This window comes from Platalea leucorodia, assembly GCF_965183815.1.
Source record: "Platalea leucorodia genome assembly, chromosome: 5".
Taxonomy (NCBI): domain Eukaryota; kingdom Metazoa; phylum Chordata; class Aves; order Pelecaniformes; family Threskiornithidae; genus Platalea; species Platalea leucorodia.
Window position 1 is genome coordinate 66,684,096 of NC_138827.1, and position 12,413 is coordinate 66,696,508.

At 35.6% G+C, this 12,413-nt stretch overlaps 1 protein-coding gene across 2 annotated transcripts in view; it reads left to right on the top strand.

The window, feature by feature from the left end:
- GULP1 (GULP PTB domain containing engulfment adaptor 1) overlaps window positions 1-12,413 on the top strand; it is a 157,598-nt gene that overhangs the window by 79,638 nt on the left and 65,547 nt on the right. For both annotated transcript variants that reach the window (XM_082312126.1, XM_082312125.1), the window contains exon 4: window positions 7,350-7,411. In XM_082312126.1, coding sequence (XP_082168252.1) covers window positions 7,350-7,411 — 62 coding nt within the window. The remainder of the gene's footprint in view (window positions 1-7,349; window positions 7,412-12,413) is intronic.

Here is a 12,413-nt window from a genome sequence, read left to right on the forward strand (position 1 = left end):
CCTTTCAAGTATGCCAACAAGGGGAGTTGAAGGGTTACTACCTTAATATGGCAAGGACCAAATCGTCTTCTGTTGGTGGGACAAGGAAGTGGCCAGTCCTGCAGCATGTGTGTGTTTGCGTGCATTTGTATGCAACTGCGGTTGTATTTATAGTCTGAAAGCAGAAGGAACCGATCTAATTGTTTAGGGAAGAAATGATTACAATATGTCTTTAGAGGATGCATAGCTGCTTTAGAGGATGCAAAGCATACCGAGGAGTACACTTTGGAAACTTTCTCAATAAGATTCATGTTGGGTCTCCACAGATAAGTCTAATTTTTCTTTTCTTTCTGTTAACATGAGAATAGAAGAATAATTTCCTGTTGGCAATTTTATCTGCCTTATCTTCGGAAAGGTATTGCAGAAATAATCTTATCTATCTCCTGGTTTAAAGAATATTCTAGGCAAGTTAACAATTATATTTGCCACAATAACTATTTGTTGCTTCTGCAAAACCTAAGGAGCTCCTTTCAAGAACATATGTGCACTGCTTAACCATAAAGCACTAAATACTGACTTTAGAATGGGAACAGCATTGAAGGACTCTTAAGCTTTTTGGTTTCTACCCTATTAAAACTTATAGAGCCTAATTTACAGAACGTTAAATGATTCACACAACAGTTTGGCAAGCATATATTTTGAGATCTACAAGCTAAAAAATTCTTGATGTAAGTTGCTACTAGCGTATGATGTAGAGTTCTTGTCCAAGTGTATTATTGCAAGTAACTTCCCCAAGTTACAGCCTAAATGCTTGAGTTACATAGGTACACTGCTAGTTAACTGGATGAATGTCTCATTAAAGACAAAATGTATTATTCTGTGTGAAATAAATTTGGATGTGTACCAACCATACCTTGATAGGAATCACAATGACTACTTTGTGTTATAGGACTTCGTCTTATAAAGCTGTTGGAAAATTGCAAAGAACATCCAAAATATGTCACTCAGGAAAATACTATTTTGTGAAATCAAGTCCTTTAAGCACGTAAAAGGATGTACCTCAGGTACACAAGCAAGAGGACGCTACAAAAGACACAGTGTAGCTCTCCTTGCATATTGTAGTTGTTCTGAACGGTTGCTGCCACTCCTTTCTTTTCTCTTTCCAGTTTATTGGCATTTAAAAAAAAAAAGTTCCAATTAAACTTTTCGATCACATTATTTTAATCTTCCTAAATTAGAAAATTAAAATTCTATTTTAACTGTATTGAGATTCCCATTTCTGTTCCTTTGTTTTGCCCTAGCAAAGTGAAACACGTAACGTTCTTACTTTAACAGTTTGAAATTCTTCAAACACTGGCTTTTTTAACAATTTTTGACAAGCTTAATTGATACTTTTCCAAATGGATTTATAGTTGTACTGGAATAGTTGACTGAACACTGACTCTAAAAGTGAAAGGTAGAGTTGAAGATTTGATCTGTACATACTTCTTAGTGAAAACTTCTGAAAATGTGATCGCTTAAAATAAATTATGCTATACCAGTAATCTTTTTCAACTTCAACTAGAAGCGTTTATCAAAGACACAGTGTAGCTCTTCTTGTGGCAAGAAGACATAAGAGGTACAGGCTAAATAGCTCAGAATTTTTTTTTCTTCCTTTTTCCTTTGATGTAGGAAGCTGAACTTGTTAAAAGTTCTTAACATCAACAAATTAGAAGTGCAAAAGCAAAGATTTGCTAATCACTGGTTAGTTGCACTAATACCTTTTTTTGATCCTATTTTCCTTTCTTGTCAAAACTGACATACTAGCATCCATATCTTAAAAATATATAAAATGCGTAGGTTATGCAGTGAGTGTTACTATTGGAGGAAATGCAAATACTAGACTTTTTTTCATTTTGTAACTATGCCAACCCAGCATTCTATGATATCATTTTGCTATTTTAGTAATCAGCTGTTTAAAACCATTCAGAAGGTCCTAAATATAATGAGAGAAGGACACAGAAAGGCGAAGCATTCTGCAAAGCTCACTGTGTTCTAGGGAGATACAGCTTTGTTGTCCTGGCAAAGAATAAATATGCCTCCAAAGAACATTTTATGTTTGAAAAAAAAGAAAAAGAAATAACACAGTAATTATTATTATTGATGGGTATTTGCCTATATGTGCTTAGGGCAGAATCTGACTTACGATTTCAATTGCTGAATCATAGTAACCTGGTAATAACTTTAATAAATTACTGCTATTAGACACACAGATTGTACACAGTCATTCCTCTAGAAGGTGGTTGGAACAAATACTATAGCTGAATTATAGAAGAATGTGGGTAGATTTATGTCTGCTAATAATGTTTAGGTATTGCATTCAGATGAAAACTCTGGTAACAAACACTAAGTCTTGTGGCTCAGCATATCAGCTCATTCGTTGCCTGCAGTAGTCAAGAAGACAGATTCTACCTTGTTTTCTGACTAGCGTAAGTGAGGTTTGTGACAACCTGCCTGTTTCTGTTGCAGTGCAGGATAATGATTTAACAGGGTGACAATTCTTGTATGTGCCATTGTGAAGGTTTTCTTTATTTATACAAAAATAGATAATCTAGGAAAAATGAAAGATATAGATACGTATATACACACACTGAAGCAAATAAGCTATTTGTTCCCTGAGGCATTAATACCTAGATGTAGCACTGACCTCGTGGGATGCTCTCTTCTTCAGGAGACAGTTACTAGGCTGATTGTCATGTAAGATCTTTCTTTTTGTAGCAAGTTTTGTAAAGCAGGAAGAAAAGACAATTCCAAGATTTCTTCTCTTCTGTTAGCAAGGAAAACATCCATTGATGTCAAAGAGATTTTGATTCAGTAAAGAATAAAGGCTTTAGTTTTTCCCTTCTAGAAATGACTGCATTTTCACTGAGGCACTAAAAAAAAAAAAAAAAGTTAAAATCAGGGTGTTTCTCTGTTCATTGTATTAAATGGAATGGCCAGTAGGTCTCATGCTTTGGAAACATAGTTAAGTAGAGCCACTCTTGGCATGTATAAGTTAATAATGAAAGTGGGGTTTAGGGAAGCAGTTAACTAAACTTGCACTGTTGAGCATTGTTTTGCCATTTAGAAAAAATAGTTCATCAGTGCCTCTCTGCTAAATCCATTCTGTAATATCTGTGGGCAGTAATGTGTGGAGAAATTAATCTCAAAGGGAGAACAATTTCTTGGCACTGTTATTGCTTTCCCTTTTGGTAGATAAATGGTTCGCTGTGCTGTTATCTAACCTCGTGTCATCCTTCGCTAAGTACAGCACAGTTGTTCTGGGTACTTTATGAAGTCCCCGAGTCTATTGACTTCAGCATGTGATTTGTCAGAATTTGTCTCAGAGCCGCTGAGGCCTCTGAAATAGCTCACACAGGTGCTCCCAGATTGTGTGATGACCAAGCATTTGATGTGAAATGCAGATTGTAAGGGCATCATTCCTTTATAATGGAAAGGGGCTGGCGTGATTCAAGGGGGACAAGAAAGGATTGAAGTCTCGATTCTGAGCACAGTTTAATCCTCTGACCATGAAGGTGCCCAGTCCCCTGCCTCCACCCTTGCAATTCTCTCTGTCAAACCCTGGGTCTTTAAGTGTTAATTTTATGCAGTTTTCCCCCTGCTGTTAGCAGACTAGTGTATGCTGGCAGGGAGCAAAACCTGACAAGCTCTCACCCAAGTCAAATTCTCTTAAAAACTAGATGGGATGCTGTGCTGCTGCTGCAGGGGCTCCCTCAAAGCCTGTGCTGCACAGTTAGCATGCCATGCACGTGAAGAGGTGTTGTGTAGAGGCTACAGGATTACTCACTCTCTTTAAGCAGGGCTGTGGCTTGTCCTGTGCCCTTGAATTCTGAACGGTGATCCTCTTTCCCATCTTTTCTCCCACGCAGTGCCAGTATGTTTGGCAGAACCACCACATACTTAGGCTTTTACCTCTTAGAATCTCTTATACCTCATTCAAGCTAAACTCTGCTTAGGTTTTAATGGACTCTGGATGGCTGAAACTCATAATTCTCAAAAAATAACTAGGCACTTATTTAAACTTTAATGTAAATGCTAAGGTAACCTAGATTAAGTACTTCAGACAAGCTCTAAAATAACTGTAGTTTTCACCCAGTTTGATAGCACAAGTCTCTTCACTTCTTACTACTGTTATGTTAGATGCATGCAGTTGTCAGTTTTAGTTTTATCTAGGCTTTTGGTCCTTTCTTTAGGACTTACTGTTTTATTTATCTGCAAACTGTCTAGAACTCTTGCTGCTGTATAACTAATAAAATAATAATATGAACTCTAATTGTCATTGTAGGATTTCATTTTTTGCTTGTTGCTTCAGAATGAATAATTAAGTACTAAGCTGTGAAAACCCATTTAAAATTAATTTTAAAAGTGAGGGATCATGCAAACCACAAGCCCCATCTACATCAGGTATTTAAATGAATACCTGGTTTATAGATTTTTTTTTTTTTTCATGGTTTTCTGGTTTATTGGATGCAAAATGTCTGAAATTTGGTATTTCTCAACTGCTGTGAAATCAAACTAACTCTAAGCAGTATTTCAAACAGCTGCTGAGAGTCGCATAAGTCCAAAATCAGAGCTTACAATTCAGAAGGAAATGCTGGTAACAAACTTCCCCATAACAGCTTGCATGATTTTTTTGCATGTCTTTGCTATCAATGTGAATTTTGCCTCATACTGATTTTGTTTAGCAGTAAGAGTTCTTTCAAAAGTGCCACCACTGTAATTATTACCTGCCTCTAGCAAATGGGCTTCCAATGTCAATGGAAAACTTTAATACCTATGTCACAGTGTCTGTGGATCTACATCTGGATGTTGGAAATGCTGCTTGTTGACTCACTGTTTTAATCAATGGCACAAGACTTGTAGAATCCAGGCATCTCTTTGGTACCCTGCTAAGTTACTGATTTCCTTTTGAGCTGAGAGTACCCATCCATATTTCCATATCTTCCCGTAACTAGGGATACCAACATTATGGAAACACTTTCCTAGCAGTGTTTTTCCTTGCTGGAATCCCTATAGCATTACAGTTTGAGGTTGGTAGGCAAGTGGATGACTTCACAAAAAATCTTTAAGGTAAGCTTTGTACCTAATTATAATATTGGAAAGATTACTAGCTGCTCAATTAACACTAGCGTTTCAAACTTCACTCCCAAATTAAATCCCTTTTTTTCAGATCTGAACTTGCCCTGCTTGGGGATGGGAAGAATGGAAACATTTGCAAGGAATAGTTAGTTTTACTGGTACCTGTGTAGTTAATTTTCTGCCTGTAAAATTGCTTTAGAAGCCACAGCCCTATTGCTTTTTTATGATAGTACTAGGCACTGAAATGAGTGGAAGACTGTTTGGTTTGGGGTTTTTTTGTTGTTGTTTTTTAAGAGATTCAATGTTTTATTTTGGAGCATTTTTATTAGATTTTCCTCTATGTATTTATAAATACTCCAGTATCCTGCTGAAGCTAGTAAACAGTTGATGTGTAAGAAATGGGTAAGTAAAACATTGACATTATCAATGTGAATGCATGGTTCGGAGTTGAAATTTGCACTGCGCAGGTCTTCACTCTGCTGCGGTAAGTATGATGGGACAGAGAGCAGTCCTGCCTTATGCGCCAGCTTCTTCTGTGTCTGGGATTTGCAGTCAAGCCCCATCACCAGTTTGCTCGTCTGGCCTTCAGCAGCGTGCTGACTTGAAATAGAGTGCTTACGGTTATCTTTTGGGTTGTCAGGCAACATTCCTAATTCACACTGATTGTTATTTATTACTTGTGGGTAACATCAGCTTTTGATAGTGAACTCAAAATGGAGATCAGGCTTCAGGTCTTTTCTTTCTGGGAAATAAATGTGATTCTCTGTTCTCGTATTCCAGTCACAAGCTACAATTGAAAGGAAGAGCCACCTCAGTGCATAATCGTACTCCTGGGTGCAGCTGAATGGACGAATCATGCTTCCTCAATTAAAAAGTGATAATATCAGTCTTCAATAATGGAGCTGAACATTACTATTATCTAGAATGAAATTTGCTTAAAGAAAAAAATTTTCTCTAGCTTTGCAGTTTTTGATCCTGTTATGTGGTGGCTGGTGAATATCTTGTTTAACAGTTTTCTTGCTTCTGTATGTTCAAAAATATTTAGTTATTAGTTTAGTATCAATAAATGTCACAGCTTTTGCTCTCGAATAGTTTGAAGTGAACAGGATTTTATTGTTCTTAGGTGTAACTAACAAAAATTTAGTGATTGCTATAACTGCAATTCCCATTAAGGGCAATGGGAATTGCCTGAATATCCAAGGGTAGAGTTTTGCTTTAAGCTATTATTCTGTTACTTAATTCAATAAAGTTCCAGATTTGTGACTTCAGTTCATGCTAATTAAAACAGGAGTAGTCTTATGTTAAAAAATACTACTGCATATTGAATGTGTGGAGTATAAAATACTACTCAGTGTTACAGAATCTCTCATGTGGTTGGTAATACAACTTAGTAGTTTGGAACTTCTTACTTTTTTTTTTTTTTTTCTTAAATGCTTTCAAATGAGAAAACTTGAAAAAAATGGTTTCTAAACTTCTAATAAAAAGAAGTTTATTCTAATGTTTGGAATTCCACCTTAAATTATATAGAACATTCTAAATGGCCACTAAAAAGATGGAGGGAAGATGTATTTCACAAATAATGAACTCATCATGTCACTATATGAAACATGCAGTGGGAAAAGTAAGACAATAGCGCAGTCTTGTGATGTGAAAATCATTAAAGGAAAATATGCAAATTCATTTAGGATATGTAAGGAAAGATTAAAGAAGATCTAAACTTCTGAATCGGTTACCACAATCTGACTTGCTTCTATTTTCTTGTAGAAGGATTAGGACTTTCTTCTGTCAGTTATCGCTCTGACAATTTTTCCAAAATAATTTCCTTTGTCCCTTTAATATCTTGATAATTCGTTAAAAAAAACACATAACTAATCAAAAAAGCATTATTAGAAGCACAACATGCAGTCTGTGCTTTAAACAAAAGCAGGATGCAGAAAATACTGACCTGAGGCAGAAACAGCAAACAACCTTAGGCCAATGAATATATTTGGGGGGAGGAGTTGGAATTCTTAGGATAAATCAAGTTGGTTAAAATGGGAAATGTGCCCAAGAGAAGTAACCAGATTCTTTCATGTGAATGTTTGGGAAGTTGAGAGAGATACTGTGTTTCCCTCCAGCCCCAAGAACTACTTCAGATGGATACTTATCTGAGTAAAAGGAGGGTTGTTGATGTTTTCCAGATAGCTACTGTAATAGTTAAATTAACAATTGAATAACCTATTCAGTGCTTCTTTTGTTTTGCTTTTCTGTAGACAAAACATGGATGCACACTCCTGAAGCCTTATCAAAGCATTATATTCCCTATAATGCAAAGGTAAGAAAATACGAAGTTATTTTGTCCTCTTACCTTTAGAACACAGCACGTTCTATCTTGCTTTTCATTTGAAAACTGCAGAATCGTGAATTAGCCAAATGAAATAGTGAAGAAATACTTAGTAAATGTCTGGTTTGCGGATGAAAAATTTCTGTTTCTTAAATAATGGCCAGTTGATTCTTGTTCTGAATTATCTGATGGTTTTCTAGAAAGCAAGCCAGTGTTCCTCTTCTGCTTGATGCTCTGTTTCCTTTTAATGGATGCTAAATGGATGGAAATTTTGAGTGCAAAGGTATTTAACATCAGGCTGCATGCTTACAATACTATTAAAATTAATAGCACAAGCTTCTTTTGGACAATAGCAAAGGCAATGAGTAACGATCCTATCTGCTGGATATATTGAAATGTCAAATACTCTGGAAATATGGTAGAATAACAATGGAACTTTTGCACAGCAAAAACAGAAGTCTTACTCATGCCTTCAGTGCAGTTCTACAACAGTATTTCAATTAGTCTAATGACATCTGTTCAGAGGAAATGCATCTTCCCAAAATAACAACTTAGAAAATGGTTTGCTAAAACAAGGAGGGAATATGCGGTGATCAGCATAACTCAGAGTAAACTGAGTAATCGGCTATTACTTGCCTGAACTGGGGAGGATATTTCAATAGGATTCCACCGTGGTCTGTTCTGGATAAAGTTCTCATATGATTGGTATTTTTTAATATAAAAATAAAAATTATTTCACAGGTCAGGACTCAGTTTCCTATACTGGTATTTCCTGCTGTTGTGTTTGCAATTTTCTTTTGCTTGGTAGTGCCACGCGGTTAGCAAGTGTTTGTAGTGGAAATTTGAGTCTTGTTCTGCTAGTTGCCAGGTGAACATGTTTTTATTCTGTGTGCTCTCAAACTGAATTTTTGACCAAAGGATGTATTACCATTTAACTGTATAGCCTTGCCAGACACCTTGGCTTTCATATTACAGTTTTTGAGAGGGAGGAATGCTTGCTGGGGTGACTGTGCCATCTGTTTTAAGAGCAAGCTGAAGCTATGAATTCTGTTCATGCACTGAACAATGTCCATTCATTTGTGGTCTTCAAGAGAAAAAGAAATCTCCTTCATCTTTGGTGTCTCATTGTCTTTCTTAAGAGCATATCTCGTGAATAGGTGTCAGTACCGCTATGCAGAAAAAAATTTTGGAGTAAAGAAAACAGTGGTAGGATTGTGATAACCATGGAAACAACACCATCAACAACTTCTGGAGTAGATGAAAGGGATGGGGAATTCCTATCCAAAGGCAGTCTGTTCTCAGCCTTGTTAGAAAGACTCTTGGTCCAAAAAAGTCTTTCCTTGTATTTAGGCTAATATATGCCCAAGCGTGCTCTCCAGTTCTGCTCCTGTTTAATGTGGGTTCTGACCTCACAGGGCTTCCCCGGCCTCCATGCTCTTGGCCTCTAAGGTCTGTCCGAATACTTGCAGGAAGCTGTAAGGTACTACAGCATATGCTTTTAAAAAAAAAAGTTTACCCATTTTTTTCATTTGGATCACAGTAGAAAATTGTTATTTAGAACTGTCAGTTATTTGATTCATTTTTCCAGAGCAAGCAAAAAATTGCTCTGCTCTGCAACTGGAGTGTAAGGGGTATGGAGTTTCCACATTGCTTTTTTTATTGAGACCTGGCATAAATTTGCACAGCTTTTATGAGGTTAGCTGGCATATGCAGACATAACAACATTATTAAATCTAGATGATGTTTCCACCTCAGTTCTCAAGTACCATTTTCATTAAGTTTTGCAATATTTTTCTTTTTAAGAGGAAAGCATGTGTCTACTAGTACCTCATTTGGCTTTTGTAACGTTTTGATTTTTAACTAAAATATCCCATTGATTTTGTGTCTTGTAACTACATTGTGAAATAATGATTAAAAACTCAGAAAGAATTCGTAAATCAAGTATTGAAAAACACTCATTGATTTTTTTTTTTTCAAAAGTCCATATTGTTCCACTTCCAATTCTATAACATTCTTATAACTTTTATATTTGTTGGGAGGAAAAGACAACACTTTATCTGATTTATTTCAAAAGGTAATTATGTGAGTGAAGCATGACATGTTCAGAAAATCAAATCAGTTTGATGGAAAGCAATACCAGAGATGTTATTTTTCCATGGGCAAGTGAGCTGTATTCTGCTACATAGTTTTTTGAATGCAAATTACCATGGATGAAAAATAGTGTTTTCTCTTCTTTATAAGACATAAAAATCATTTCTCTGACACTAATCTTCCGAGATCATCAGAAAAAGGAGAGCTTACTAAGAACGACGGGAAAAGATGGGATTTTGTTTGTTTACTTGATTCATAAGACATCTTTAAGAATTAAAGAAAGCTTGTTGATAAAATGTAGTTCATTAGTTGACTGTTCTCTTATTTAAAAGAATCCTAGAAAAGTTAACTGGAAATTAAAAGACCCCTGCAATATAGACAGCTGGCGTTTTTTCTATGAATTGGAGAGGACTTTTTAATAGAGAATTAGTAATGTCTTGTATTTCTTAGTACATACACCCTCAGGATGATTTATGGCAATAATCCTCTTTGCAAGAAAACACAAGCAGAGTTGTTTCTTCTGGAAGTAAAATCCCGGAGCCACGAGTCTCATAAGGATGCCCTTAAATATAAAAGCATCTTGATTGTCTCTCTCTCTCTCCTTTCCAGAATACCCAGTCCTCTTGGTACTTGCTGTTTTGAAATTTGCTGGGTTTTGGCATGGTTTGGTGTATGGCATAAGTTGATGGTGGTCTGGGGGTTGGAGTTGGTGGCTTGGGGAGGGGGGGGTGTTGTTGTTACTGTCATTGTTGGGGTTTGGGGTTTTTTTGTTGTTGTTGTTTGTTTGTTTTTTGTTTTTGTTTTTGTTTTTTTTTAATCTTACTGATGTCCCCAGTCTTCGTCTTGCTGAAGGCACTGATGATAAGACTCCACACATTTCAGTATGCTCTGGAGGTGAAATCTGGTCCTACTGAAGTCAGCATTTTGCCATCAGTTTGTGATCCTATATTTTTCTTGAATCTATCACTCCAAATGAAAGCATATTGGTCACGTAATTTTGTTTCCAAAAAGATGATTTAGAATCTTGATAGTATATTATCAAATATGGGGATACAGGGCTCATTTAGATGTAGTAGCATGGCAATTTTCATGTCACCAGGATACAAAATGCTGAGGCAAACCAAAATTTCTCTTTTGTGTCATCTTTTTTTCCATAATGTTCCATAACTAAGAACAGATGTTTGTGTTATTTTCCATACTGTAGGGAAAAATAGTTCTCTTTTGCCCTTAAGTTAATTCTGTTGATTTTAGGCCAGTTTCCTTTCTCCAGAACAGAAGTGATCAAAGTGTGACTTTATAATGGAATCTGACCGCAGCCTTAAAAATGGACTGATTGTTGTCATCATGTAACTGATACTACCCTGAGGGGTGTCTTTCTGCTACTAAAAAGTTGCCACTGCCCAAGACAGCAATGTTTACTATGTCTCTTTGTAGTAAATTATATATATATATTCTCCTTTATAGTCACTTGGCTATTTTTTGGCTTATATCAAATTTCCACATGCATATCTTTCCATTGTGCAGATTAGAGGTTCTGCTTTGCAAGCCTGGTGTTTATGTTGGCTAGTAGTATGCTATGGAGTCAGTAGCTTTGATCTTACGCTAAGCCGAAGAGCTGCTGTTTTATGTAATAACATGATGGCGTGTTAAACCCTTGAGAGTTTATTTTACCAAGAGATGTGATGGCTTCCTAGTGCTGAAACAGCTACTGTCCTAATGTTTACTTTAGACTTTAAAAGTTTGTATATTGTCATGTACATATTAAGGATTCTTGATGAAGTTTAAATTTGAAACTTGGAAGATAAATGAGCACGGCTTTCCCCAAAAATACTGTTAAACATATCTTACTTTGTATTATTGTGGGGTTTTGATGACAAATAATTGTGAGTTGTTGTGCAGTTTCATGGATGATCTTTCCCCGCAATTATTCAGTACGTATCTTGGACCTGTATTGCAACTGTAGGAAAAAAAAAAAAAAAAAAAAAACCTCAGTAATAAATACCCTGCAAAAAGGCCTTGCTTGGCAGTACATAGTAGTATTAATCTTCACTGTAGTACAATAAACAGAGTTTAGTTAGGTTTTCAACTTTATGTAATTTCTTATTCCTTCAACTTTTTTATCACTGAGGAATGGCAGATAATACTTTCCTGGAGCAGGCATTTTGGACAAGAATTTTAGGTCAAAATCATGCTGCTTCTAATTGATGTAACTACTGTAGCAGTGCTCTGGGTGCAATTATGTCTTTTGAATATCTGCATATTGCTATCATTAGTGTACAGTATTAACAAAGCCACATTTTCATGACATAAACTGCACTTCTACTACAAATTTTTGTTGCTGTAGCTATACTAGCAATTTCTCTTTTTCTATCCAGTCAGCATACTACAGAATGATCGTGGGTTTGTGTCAGTAGAAGTAATTAATGAAAGAATATCAAAGTGAAAATTGTATATAGATTTTCCAAGTAAACAGAGATACAAGGCACACTATTAAAAAGTATACTTAAATTTATGTGAGATATATTAAGATATTCCAAACAGAGCACAAAAATGTTGAAAATTAGAAACGAATTAAATAGAAGAGGGCATTACAAGAAATAATTCATTTTCCTACATTTAATTTATTAAAATTAGAATTAATAACTTAATTCCGATTAACTCTCATTAGAGTATCAAAATGTCTTGGGTGTAATCATAATTAATTTAGTGTTTAAGCATTAAAAAAAGAGTATTGTGAAAATATCCAAATGAAATATGAAAGCAGAAAATTATAATTTTACAAGGAAATGCAAATCTGAACTTCTTAGTTATTTCTGATACATTACAGTCATTAAACTTGGGGCTCATTATACCAAAGATGAATAATCATCTAAATAAAACATAAAATATTTAAACTCTGCAA